At 29.2% G+C, this 12,678-nt stretch overlaps 1 protein-coding gene across 1 annotated transcript; it reads left to right on the top strand.

Annotated features, from left to right (window-relative positions):
• Window positions 1-8,001: 8,001 nt before the first annotated feature.
• LOC107909563 (glycosyltransferase BC10) lies at window positions 8,002-10,606 on the top strand. The gene is made up of 2 exons (XM_016837144.2): window positions 8,002-9,042; window positions 9,737-10,606. The coding sequence occupies exons 1-2, from the start codon at window positions 8,488-8,490 to the stop codon at window positions 10,379-10,381; spliced, it is 1,200 nt and encodes a 399-aa protein (XP_016692633.2). The 5' UTR covers window positions 8,002-8,487; the 3' UTR covers window positions 10,382-10,606.
• The last annotated feature ends 2,072 nt before the right edge of the window (window positions 10,607-12,678 follow it).

Genomic DNA, 12,678 nt, shown 5'->3' with positions numbered 1-12,678 from the left:
ACTAGTTGAAAATACAACTAGGATTTTTGGTAATCAAACTGAAATATTGCTACAAATGAAATAAAATCTGAAAATTTAAGAGAATCATCTACTCAACTAGTCCCACAGAATAGATATCTAAACAAAAGAAATGTTGTTCAAGGAGGTATATATTTAGATTTAACTAATATTCTTATAGCAGAGCAGACTATGAAAAAATCATACATGATTGGGCACAATCTATGATTATATTTGTTAACAATAATATGTGGTCAAAAGAAAAACTTTTAAACTATGTTAGAACATTTTAAGGAGATGTTTTATAATTCCTAAGAAGATGGAAAGAATCAAAAAAAAGAAAAGAATAAAAAGGGCAGTTAATCAATCAAATTGGAACTCTCAAAGATTTATTAAAAGGGTTAACTTTTATTCTAAACAAAACAAATGTTGCTCAAGGAGGAATATATTTAGATTTAATTTATACTCCTATAGCAGACTATGAAAAAATCATAGATGATTGGGCACAATTTATGACTATATTTGTTAACAATAAGATGTGGTCAAAAGAAATTTTTAAACTACTTTGTTGGAACATTTCAAGGAGATGTTTTATAATTCCTAAGAAGATGAGAAGAATCAGAATAAGGAAAAGAACAGAAAGGGTAGTCAATCAATCAGATTGGAACTCCCAAAGGTTTATTAAAATGGTTAACTTTTATTCTAAAAACAGGATCTTGTGGATATACTGATGAAAAAGATTAGGATTGTCTGTCTAGTTATGTATTGTCAAAAATAAAATTATGTGACATAGGATACCTAGAAGAATTTTCTAAAAAATTTCTTCATGAATATTAAAAACTAAAAAATGAAAATATAAATTTATGGACAAAGCCAATATTTTCATAAATTACTACCACCATGGGATGAGATTTGTATAAAAAAGTACAATTCTTATTTAAAAAAGCATAGTAAAATAGCTGGTGTAGAACTAGAAAGCATAGATTCTATAAGAAATAGAATTAATTTTGCAAAAGAAAGAATAACTATGTATTGTTTACAAAGCAATACTTCTAAACAAGTTAAGCATAAACTAAGTAATAAACATTGTACAAAAATTCTAGAAAATTAATAGGAATTTGGACGCGTCCTAATACTTATAAGAAAAACAAAATAGAAGATATAAGCTGGTTAGATGGAAACCAGGAAATAAAAAAAAATTAGTTATAATAAAAAAGAGATTTATTAGAAGAAAAACTTTTAAAAAACCCTAAAAAACAAATATGTAAATGTTTTATATGTGATGAAGAAGGACATATAGCCCCAGATTGTCCTAATAAAGAAAAAAGTGCAAGAAAAATGATTAAAACACTTGAAAAATAAAATTTAGAAATATGTTCAGAAGATGAAATAAATCTTGAGGAAATATTATACGAATTAATATTAAAAACAAATTCTGATACAGATGAAGAATAATGTATATTTATGTTTAATATAGGAAGTTGTTCTAATAATCAATTAGAATAAATTCCTAAGAATGAACAACAAGATATAAAATTAGGAAATATAATTGGAGAAGAAAAAGACTTTTCTGATGAAATGATAGAAAAAATAAATAAAAATCATATTTCTAAAGAAGAAATTTATAAAATATCTAAATATGAGATATGAAGTCAAAGACATATAGAAAAACTAAGTGGTAATACAGTAGCTAAAGATACTAGAGGTGGATTATTAATAAAGATAAAATTAAGAGGATTAAAAAGAAATATCCTCAAGTTAGATATATACATTTAGGAATAATAATGATAACTATAAGAGCTTTGTTTAGAAAATGTTATGATATACTAATAATAGCAGTTTTATTGGATAAAATATTTGAAAATTCAATAAAAGCACTTATTGGAAGAATTCAATCAAATTTACACGCAGGAGTAATAAGATTTAAAGTTAAACTAAATTACTTTATATCTATTATAGATCCTTTGATAGAAGAATGTTTGTCTTAGAATTCAGACAAAAAATTCTGAAGTTAATGATTTAGCAGAAGATCTAGCAATTAGTTGAACTTCTATTAATAAACATACAAATACAGCAGAAGTAGAAATCAAAGAAATTAATAACAAAATTATTGAACTCTTTGAACCTAATAAAATCACTATTGAAATACAACCAAAATTATTACATTTAAGAGATTTATCAATACCAAGAGATTTGATGATAGAAAGGATAATTAGTGCCAATACTTATAAACCTGTAAGTACAATAGAATATATGTCGTCCGGTGATAAATTATATTTTAAAAATACAACTATAACAAATACAAATGATAATTTGGTTTTACCCTCATATGCTCAAATAGAGGAAGATGAGGAAAATCCAAGTAGAAGTTCTATACCTTCAACACCGATAGGAATGAAAACAGTTCATATTCCTATTTTTCCTACAGAACCAAGTAGAAATTTTGTATCTTCTAGAAACACTAGAATGGAAGAAATACAAACTTTGATAATAATCCAACAAATGAAACTTGAAACAAGTGATGTAATTACATTTTCAAATTTTCAATCCAGGAAATATTACACATATATTGAAATTACATTTCAATTTAGAGAATATAAAATATATTGTTTACATGCTTTATTAGATACTAGAGCTACAATTAGTACTTGTAGAAAGAATGACATTCCTTTAGAAAAATGGGAACCTATGAAACATCCAATAAAAGCCATAGGAATAGATGGTAATGAAACAATAATTCAATATAAAGCTAGAAATATACCAATTTACATAAATAATATAAAATTTGTGATACCTAAAATATTATGCTTTCCAACAATGCATGGAGATATATTATTAGGTAATAATTTTATATATCAACATTTACTATTTTCTATTAATAAAAATTTAATTATGTTATCTGTAGAAAAAATTTCTGTAGAAATACCATTGGTAGAAAATCATAAATTTGTTTGTGATAAAAACTTTACACCACCAAGAAAAGAACAAATTAAACAACTTGAAACAAGTCATTGGTGGTTTAAAATATTAGAAAATAATTTTAGTGAAGAACCACTAAAATTATGACAAAATAACCCTAGATATTGTGAAATTAAATTAGAAAATCCCAATAAAATTATTAGAGTTAAACCAATGATCTATACTAAACAAGATATAGATGAATTTGATATACAAATTAAATAATTATTAAAAAAATGATTAATAGAAACAACTAATAGTGCACATTCTAGTCCAGCCTTTATGGTTAGAAATCATGCCGAAATAAAAAAAAAAGAAAAGCTAGAATGGTTATTAATTATAAAAGATTAAATCAAAATATTATTTTTGATGGTTATTTTATTCGAAGAAAGGATGTTTTAATTAATCAAGCTAAACAAGCAAAATATTTTAGTAAATTTGATTGTAAATCAGGATTCTGGCAAATCATGCTAATAGAAGAGTGCAAGCCTTTAACAGCTTTTAGTGCACCTAATGGACATTATCAATGGAAAGTAATGACATTTGGATTATGTAATGCACCACAAATCTTTCAAAGATGGATGGATTCTATATTTATTAAATATAAAAAATTTTGTGTAGTTTATATAGATGATATTTTAATATTTTCAGATACATTAGAATTACATAGAAAACATTTAAATATCATTTCTCAAGAATTCATAAAACATGGAATTATACTAAGTCTTAAGAAAATAGAGCTAGAAAAAACAAAAATAAAATTCTTAGGATTAAACTTATCTGCAGATGGTCTTAAACTACAAAATCATATTATAGTAAAAATAAAAGAATTTCCTGAAAAAATTGAAGATAAAAAGCAGCTTCAACAATTTTTAGGAATTATTAATTATGAAAGAAATTTCTTTCCTAACTTATCTGAAAAAATAGGTAGGTTATATGAAAAATTAAAAAAAAGGATAAACCCTTTATCTGGTCTAAAATAGATTCGGAAATCATAAAAAATTTAAAATTAGAAATTAATCAAATTTCAAAAGTTTATTTACCTAAACAAGGTGATAAATTAATTTTAGAAACAAACGCCTCAAAATTATTGGGGTTATATTTTAAAAGCTAGAACAATAAATAAAGAAGAATTAATATGTGGATATAGTTCGGGAAAATTTAAACTAAATGAAATTAATTATGTCATATATGAAAAAGAATTATTAGCAATAAAGGCAACTTTATTATATACTTAACACCTGAAAAATTTATTATAAAAACTGATAATCAGGCAGTTAAACATTTCCTTACTAATAAAAGTTTGGAAACGGTACCTAGAAGAATTAGGTGGTATAATGAATTATGTACTTTTAATTTTAAAGTTTTATATGTAAAAGGAACTAACAATATTATTGCTGATTATCTTAGCAGGCCATATGGATAGAGGTAAAAAACCTCTAGAAAAAGTCGGTGAATGGACTACTATTCATAAAGGCCTAACGAAGAGAAAACATTCAAATTGACAAATCCTAATCAAGAATTTGTGACAATTCCTTCTCAAGTATCTTTTTATCCTAACCAAGGATATTATATTCCATATCCAATGGTAAAACAACTAGTTGGAACTCATTTATCATTTACACCACGACAGTAAGTCAATTCCTTTGGTCTCAAGATCCAAATTCAGCATTCCAAGCTAGTTATGCTGAAATCATAAAAGGAGCAGAAAAATTTTGTGCATCAGAAAATTTGTTGAAACCACAACAAATTCAAGAAATAAAAGATTTTTATAATTTAGGCTTACCATCAGAATTATATAATTTTATTAATGATATATGAAAAACCCATATTATTGAACAAAGAACTAATTTCAGGAGAGCTCTTACTAAGCTTTCACAATTCTTAGTTGAAAAAATAACTAAAGAAAAAGAAGCTCGTGATTTATTATTGAAATCTATTTTATATCAAGATTGGGAAGAACTAGAAATCAATTATTTAGATATTAAGGAGATAAACAATAACAATCTTCTTGATATATTTCAGTATTTTATTAATAAAGGAACAAATAACTCTATTATGAATAAAATGTTTAGGTTATGTTTATATAATAAGGCTAGAAAAATTTTATCAATGGAAATATTTACAAACATAAATGGAGCTATTTGCAAACATCAAGTCCAATTTCAAAAAAAATTTTCAGAATACTTTTTACAAGCCTATGTTTTTACAAACGATTTAAATGAAAAATTCTCTACTATAAAATTTAGACTTGATCATGGACCATTTGATATAAGCAGTATTGAATGGGGTTTTGTTAAAGAAATAACAGTTTAAATTTTTTTCTATTTATTAAAAGATTTTTCTGCATTTATTAAATCTATATTATTACGTATGATGTATGAAGATGATTTTTATTATTATTTTCATCTTGGAATTAGTAGTCTTATTGGTATAGCTGAAAAAGAAAAATTTTATCAACCATATCAAATTTGGATCATTAAAAAAATGAATGGAAGTCCCAACCTTTCAGCAGCTAAAGAAGAAAAAAGATACTTGACAAAAAATATTGACAAGTGTTATAATAATCCTAGTTATTATTAGATCCAAACAGAAATAGATTTAATGACCAAATCCCAATATTTACTTCAACAAAAAACTTGTAGCCTATGGACTGATGGAAGAAGAATATTGACATATGATACTGGAAACACTCAGGATGATAGAGACGAAGAATTCGTGTAACTATTAAAAAAATAGCTGACTTGGAGATTGATGATTTTCCGTCACACATGATAGGAGAAATCAAGAATACGTGGGAAAATTAGAACTCACCAAGACTGTTAATAGATTCATTACATCTAGATGAAATGGAGGAAATAAATCTAAATAATATTCAGGAAAGATAAAAGCCAATTGAAAAAAAACGAATTAAAATATCAAGGAAGTAACTTTTAGTGGGTGAATACATGATATATACATGGTTGGCAGATTTCAGTGGGTGAATTCATGTGTATCCACCATTTTTGATACTTGGTAACACCCCAGTGCCACAAACTATAATCTCTCTCTTTATCCATCTTCCAATATATTGATGTGAATTGTAAACCCAACCTAAAGTTGCATGTCATAAATCGAATTAGAATAAGTTTTAGAGAAGGAAAAACTCAAATTACCTTAGTCGAGTCCAACCAAATACATAATTTTGAACGAATTTTAATGCCAAAAGAATAAGATTAGAATTGTAGAGATATTTTCAGGCTTTGCTTGGTAGGTCGACAAGAAAATTAAAAGAGTGAATTTTTTTTTTATAGGTGTGCTTGGTAAAAGAGATGAGAAAATAGAAAAAAAAATCACCTTATCTTTTTATCTATTGCTTGATAGAGTTAAAAAATAGAAGGAAATAAAATAAAATATTTAAAAAATGCATCATTTTAAACTAAACATATCTTTTTCATTTTATTTCAATTTGAAATGATTGATTTTTATTCATTGATATGGAAAATGATTTCTCTCTCCTGTCTTTCATTTTTTTTTCTCAGCCAAGCACACTCAAAATTTTATTTTATTTTTTCTACTTTTTCACTTCCTCCTCCATACACTAAGAGATGAATAGAAAACTGACACCTCATGCACTTAAAAAATAAATTGGTTGAAGACTCTGTCGAAACAATAAGGAATATAAACAATTGCATCAATTCTTTTAAGAATAAACATAAAAATATCAGGCGTGGAAATATTAAAAAAAAACATAAGAGATAATAAAATAATTAGTATTAATTTGGCCTCTTTTTTTTTATCCACATTTAAACCTATTAATTTAATAAGGTAATGAATGTCTATTGTAGAAGTTATTTTTAATTAAATATCTCCTTTTCTTTGGCCTGAATATGATTAATTTTAGTTGCATTTTCCCTTGATGTGGACAGCTAATAATACAACACATTTCATCCCTTTTTTTCCATTATTTTTTGGTATGGAACTCATATCTTAATCACATCACGTCCTTTTTTAACCCATACATATTAATTATATATTATTCTTTCTTTTTCTTTCAGTTTCTCTTATATTCGTACCCTTTTCCATCTATTTTCTAAAAATAAATAAATAAAAATATTGAATTTTTCATAACTTAATAAAATGGGTTTTGTTGGAAGAAGAGTCCTTGCAAGTTACATGAGAGTGGGAGGTCACTTTCTTTAGGCTAAAGTAATTAAAACATGACAATTGTCACAACTAATTAATTGCTCCAAATATCGCTGATTATGTGGGTACATTAACATCATGATCTTCTCCATTCACCCACGTGATTGAGTGATCGGAATGTTTGATTTGTCACAAATACTTGGCCCTCAAAAACCCCATCCCATGCATCTTCCAAGAACCTGTGTGATAATACGTAAAGACCAACTCTTGAATTCCCAGCCACCAAGTTCCCATATCCTAAACATGACTTTTTCCCAGTTATTAGTTTGAAAGAAAGAAAGAAAATTAAAAATCGATTAAATTAATTTTAAAATATATATTTTTAATTTTTATAAAATTTTTTTATTTTTTATCGATTAAATTACTTGTTTAATTTTTTTAATAATTTCATTATAGATTATAATTATGTTTTTTTTTTGATATAATGTTTAGAATTATTAATAGTCACTCCCCAACCCATCAATAGGAAAATAATGCGTTTCAATGCACTCGAATCTATAATTTCTTACATTGACAACAATATCAATACCAGTTATCGAATCTATTAAATTTTAAACCTGGTACAAAAGAGGAAAAGGAAAATGGGAAGATGTAAAGACAGAGTAGCCATCGGGTTGGTCAAAGTCCAACACGCAAACCACTTTACTTGGTTGGAATTTGGAAATAGAGAAAATTCATTGATTGGCGGCGAAACATCGAAGAGTTTGGTATCTTGTTTTTGAAAGCATTTAGCCTTTTCAAATACTCGCTTCTGCATCATTAAACAGCATGTTCTGTAGCACGTACAAAACGCTCTCTTCCCTAATTTCCTTATTAATAAGCATCAACGTAACTTAAACCCAAAATAAAGGTTCCCCCTTAAAGCTGGATTTATTAACTAATTAATTAAATAAATGGCAGTTTTGACTTTCTATTCTCTATGTGACCTTCCCATCGCTCTTTCCAGTGGTCTAGAAAGCCAGCCACTTCCTCACAATTTCATAAATTCCACTCAGCTGACTCACACGGTTCTCCATTCCTTTTGCCTCTTTCTCTTTCTAGAATTTTCATCACTTCTTCGTTTTATCGATCATCATCTGTTTTATTGCAAAAGCTTTCCATTGGGTTAGTTCTTTAATAGCTAAAAAGTTATAATAATCTGAGAGTCCAGTTTGCTGTGTGGAATTTAGTTTTCTCCCAAGTGTCTTGTTTGTTCTTTTCTTTTTGTCCATCTGCATTGGCATCTCTTGTCCTCAAAGAAAAGAACTGTCAGAAAAGAAAAATCCCTTTTCTTCCCTGCAAGGCTTTGTTTTGAGTTTCCGTATATATATATACAAAACTCTCGACTAAACTCCCTGTTTGGCAAATATGAAGGGTGAAAACAGCAATCAATCAATCTCATATTGGAAGCTCTTTAATGCACAAATGCATTTCTTCAATGTCCTCTCTTATTTTTTACTATTTGGGTGCGGCCTCTCTCTTGGAGTCATACTCAGTTTTCATCTCAAAAACTATTCTCTTGCTTTACATATCACACAGTTACCTTTGAGTACAAGATCAGCGTCAACATTGGCTCAGCCGCCGCCCTCCCAGCCATTTAATCCGGTTTCTGGAACCTCTTATGGTGACCGCATTGGATTAACAGAATTTCTCGAGCCACCACATGTGATGCATGACATGGATGATAAAGAGCTACTATGGAGGGCTTCTTTGGCTCCTCGAATCCCACAATATCCATTCCATCGAGTTCCTAAAGTTGCTTTCTTGTTCTTGACAAAAGGGCCTGTTCCATTAGCTCCTTTGTGGGAGAAATTCTTCAAAGGGCATCAAGGGCTGTATTCCATCTATGTCCACTCCGATCCATCTTTCAACTTAACAGAGCCTGAAGGCTCAGTGTTCCATGGCAGAAGAATTCCCAGCAAGGTTAGATTTTAATTTTCCATTTCCTTTTTTATTCATATATGTCAGCATATATTATATTCACTCTCGTCTGATAATAAATCCTGCCATTAAACAACATTGTAGAGAATGGTAAAAAGGTATTTATTGTGAACATGGAAATTCAATGCGTACGCTATTTTTAGGAAGCATCTGTTTTTTGTTGTTCTTCGATTAATATTATACATGTACAAAAACACACTTTTGGGCTAATAAAACAAATATAAAACTCATTTAGGTCGGCAATGAATTCTTAAGAATTCACCATTGGCACCAGATTTTGGCTCTATTGAAGTTGCCATTCTTTTTCGATATTCACAGTCACTTTATTTGCTTTCCCTTATTTTTGACCCTTTTTTGGATCCAAAAGGCTTTAAACTGTGTTGCCTTGAATTTCCATTAATCAAACAACTTTTTCTTAATTTAGTAGTGGAGCCCATTTGTACTTACAATGAAAAGATAAGAATGATCCATGCCCTGAATTTGATGACAATAAATCATTAAAGCACCATGTGCATACTTTATAAACACAACAGTGAAAGGTAGGCATATGTAAGATGCCCTATATTAAAAGTATTACAGCACAGCCAACCGGGTCCTACATGTTACTGTTAATTTGTGATTTTATCAATGACGTGAAGCTTATTTTTATTTTGGCATTACCTGATGATGCATGCAGGAAGTTGAATGGGGGAATGTGAACATGATCGAAGCCGAGCGCCGGCTTCTAGCCAATGCACTGATGGATTACTCTAACCAAAGATTTGTTCTTCTATCCGAAGCATGTATTCCACTCTTTAACTTCTCCACTGTCTACTCTTACCTCATCAACTCCTCTCAGAGTTTCGTAGAGTCATACGATTTACCAGGCCCCGTCGGCCGAGGCCGATACAGTCGGAGAATGAGACCTCAGGTCACAATTCAACAATGGAGGAAAGGAGCTCAATGGTTCGAGATGGACCGTGACCTCGCCATTGAAGTTGTTTCAGACCAAATATATTTCCCAGTGTTCCAAAAGTATTGCAAGGGCGCTTGCTATGCTGATGAACATTATTTGCCGACTTTCGTGACCATGAAATTTGCGAACAAGAATTCCAACAGGACATTAACATGGGTAGATTGGTCCAAAGGAGGGCCTCACCCAGCTAAGTTCATAAGGACAAATGTGACAGTTGAATTTTTGGAGAGATTGAGGAGCCAAAGCCAATGCCAGTATAATGGAAATACCACAGATATCTGTCACTTGTTCGCCAGGAAGTTCTCGCCCGATGCTTTGTACAGATTGTTAAAGTTTGCGCCTAAAGTTATGCAATTCCATGAATAATATATTCATACAAAGGGGTTTTTATTATTCTTTATTCATTTTTGTATTCATTTCGGAACTCAGGGAAAAATAAAAACCTTTGGATGCCGAATTAAATATTTATGTTTAATGCAGAATAGAAGATGTAACATCACAAAAAATGTTTTTTAGAACTTTTATAGAAAATGAGTTGTCAAAATGATTGGGTGCTGACAACATTGAATGGCAATGATCTGCTTCTTTGCTCGTCTCTCTTTTGTGATCCTTTTCGCGCATTGAGTTGATAATGTTTGGTGGATATAATTTTGTGTAAGTTAAGCTTTGTGTGAAAAAAAAAAACTGTAATTGTGGTGGTTGACAATTTCCAAGTTGTTTGTTGACTTAAGATGTAAAGGACTTTGGTATATTTGAGAATTGCCGCAAAAATCTTTTTCTTTTAGCTTTTGGTTCTATTCTCCTTTCAATCGGTTATAGTTTTGTTTTGTTATCCTTCAATTGGTATCAAGTGCATGAGTTAGGGTGTTTTTTTTTAATTGGGTGAGGGGAATAGATTATTTGGTTTCAACTTAAACTCTTATACTTACAACATAATTCTATTGTCATTGAATCAAAAAAAAGTTGGTGGAATGAGCTAGGGTATTTAAACAAATCAAAATATTATTAATTGAATTAATTGAAGTTTGGAACTCTTAATCATTAATCAAATTGAATTAGTTTTGATTTACATAATTAACCGAAATTTGTAACTTTTTTTTCTAAGATAACAAATACAATGATGTTATAAATGCTATTAAGTGGATGTTCAACCTTTCACCTTCCATATTCTTTAATCTTAAACCTATCATCTTCTTGAAACCTCTTTCCTATTTATGTATTAGAATATAAAGAGTCTAATCTCCTTATATATAGAGAGGAGTATGCTACCTGTAAAGAAGATGAAAAAATATAGAATGCAATAGAAATATTCATATTCTCATATACATCTTTTATCTATTATTTTTGTTTATAATACGTTATCAACATGAGTGCTTAAATTAATCCAAGAGCCTTTGTTTTTCGTTAGTTTGGATCAAAGTTTTGTTAAGGGATTACTTATTTTTGCTTGAAAGTTTGTTAAGGAACTACTTACATTTATATTTCTATTGTAGCTATATTGTTAATGTCAAACCTTGCAAAACTTGAATTTGTGTCTCTTGATATTACTGGAAAGAATTATTTATCCTGAATGTTAGATGTTGAAACACTTAGACGCAAAAGGCCTTGGTGAAAGTATTAATGAAATAAATGAAGCATCTAGTCAAGATAAGGCCAAAGCTATGATATTTCTTCGACATCACCTCCATGAGGGACTAAAGACTAAATATTTGACTGTTAAAGATCCACGTGTCCTTTGGAATAATCTAAAAGAAAGATATGACCACCAGAAAATTGTAATACTTCCTAAAACTCTCTATGATTGACTACATTTGAGATTACAATATTTTAAATCTGTGAGTGAATATAACTCGGCTATGTTTAGAATCATTTCCCAGTAGAAATTATGTGGAGAGAGCATAATTGATGAAGATATGTTAGAAAAAAATACTTCACATTTCACGCAAATAATGTTGTCCTGTAGACACAATATCGTGAAAAAAGTTTTAAGAAATATTCTTAGTTAAAATCTTGTCTTCTTGTGGCTAAACAAAATAATGAACTGTTAATGAAAAATCATAGTTCATGTCCAACTGGCTTTACTCCATTCCTTGAAGCAAATGTGACATCATATAATGGAAATGATAAAGGCCACACTAGCAGTCGTGTCGAGGAAATGACCGTGGCCGTGGTGATGGTCACGATCAAGGATGTGGACGTGAACGAGGTGGTCATTTCAGGAATACCCACCAGAAGTGGGATCGTAAGGATGAAAAGAATGATAAAAATACAACTAGGAAAGTAGAAAGTTTATGTTATCGTTGTGGAGGTAAAAACCATTAGTTCCATACCTGTCGTACACCAAAGCATCTTATGGAACTATATCAACAATAATTGAAGGACAAAAGGAAGAAAATAGAGACAAATTTTGTTTGTGAGAATGACAAAGATGATTATGGCATCACTAGTACAACTCACTTGGAAGTTGCTGATTTCTTCAGCACCTCTGAAGGGAATAATTGATCTTTTAATTTTATTATTATAGTTTTAAAGAATAAATTTTATGCAAGTTTGTTATGTTATAACAACATGGTTATTATATTATGTTTTAAAATATTTATGAAATATTTATATATTTTGAAAATCTATGTGACATTTATTTGTTTTCTTTGAAGAATATGAAA

The sequence above is a fragment of the Gossypium hirsutum genome, chromosome D02 (assembly GCF_007990345.1).
Source record: "Gossypium hirsutum isolate 1008001.06 chromosome D02, Gossypium_hirsutum_v2.1, whole genome shotgun sequence".
NCBI classification, from domain to species: domain Eukaryota; kingdom Viridiplantae; phylum Streptophyta; class Magnoliopsida; order Malvales; family Malvaceae; genus Gossypium; species Gossypium hirsutum.
This window is presented reverse-complemented; position numbering and strand designations above follow the sequence as displayed.

What these genes read in the sequence shown, in the direction of transcription:
- LOC107909563 (XM_016837144.2), top strand. Translation starts at nt 8,488, where the DNA reads ATGAAGGGTGAAAACAGCAATCAATCAATCTCATATTGGAAGCTCTTT. An exon ending in GCAGAAGAATTCCCAGCAAG is followed by an intron (nt 9,043 to 9,736) that starts GTTAGATTTTAA and finishes TGATGCATGCAG; the next exon opens with GAAGTTGAATGGGGGAATGT.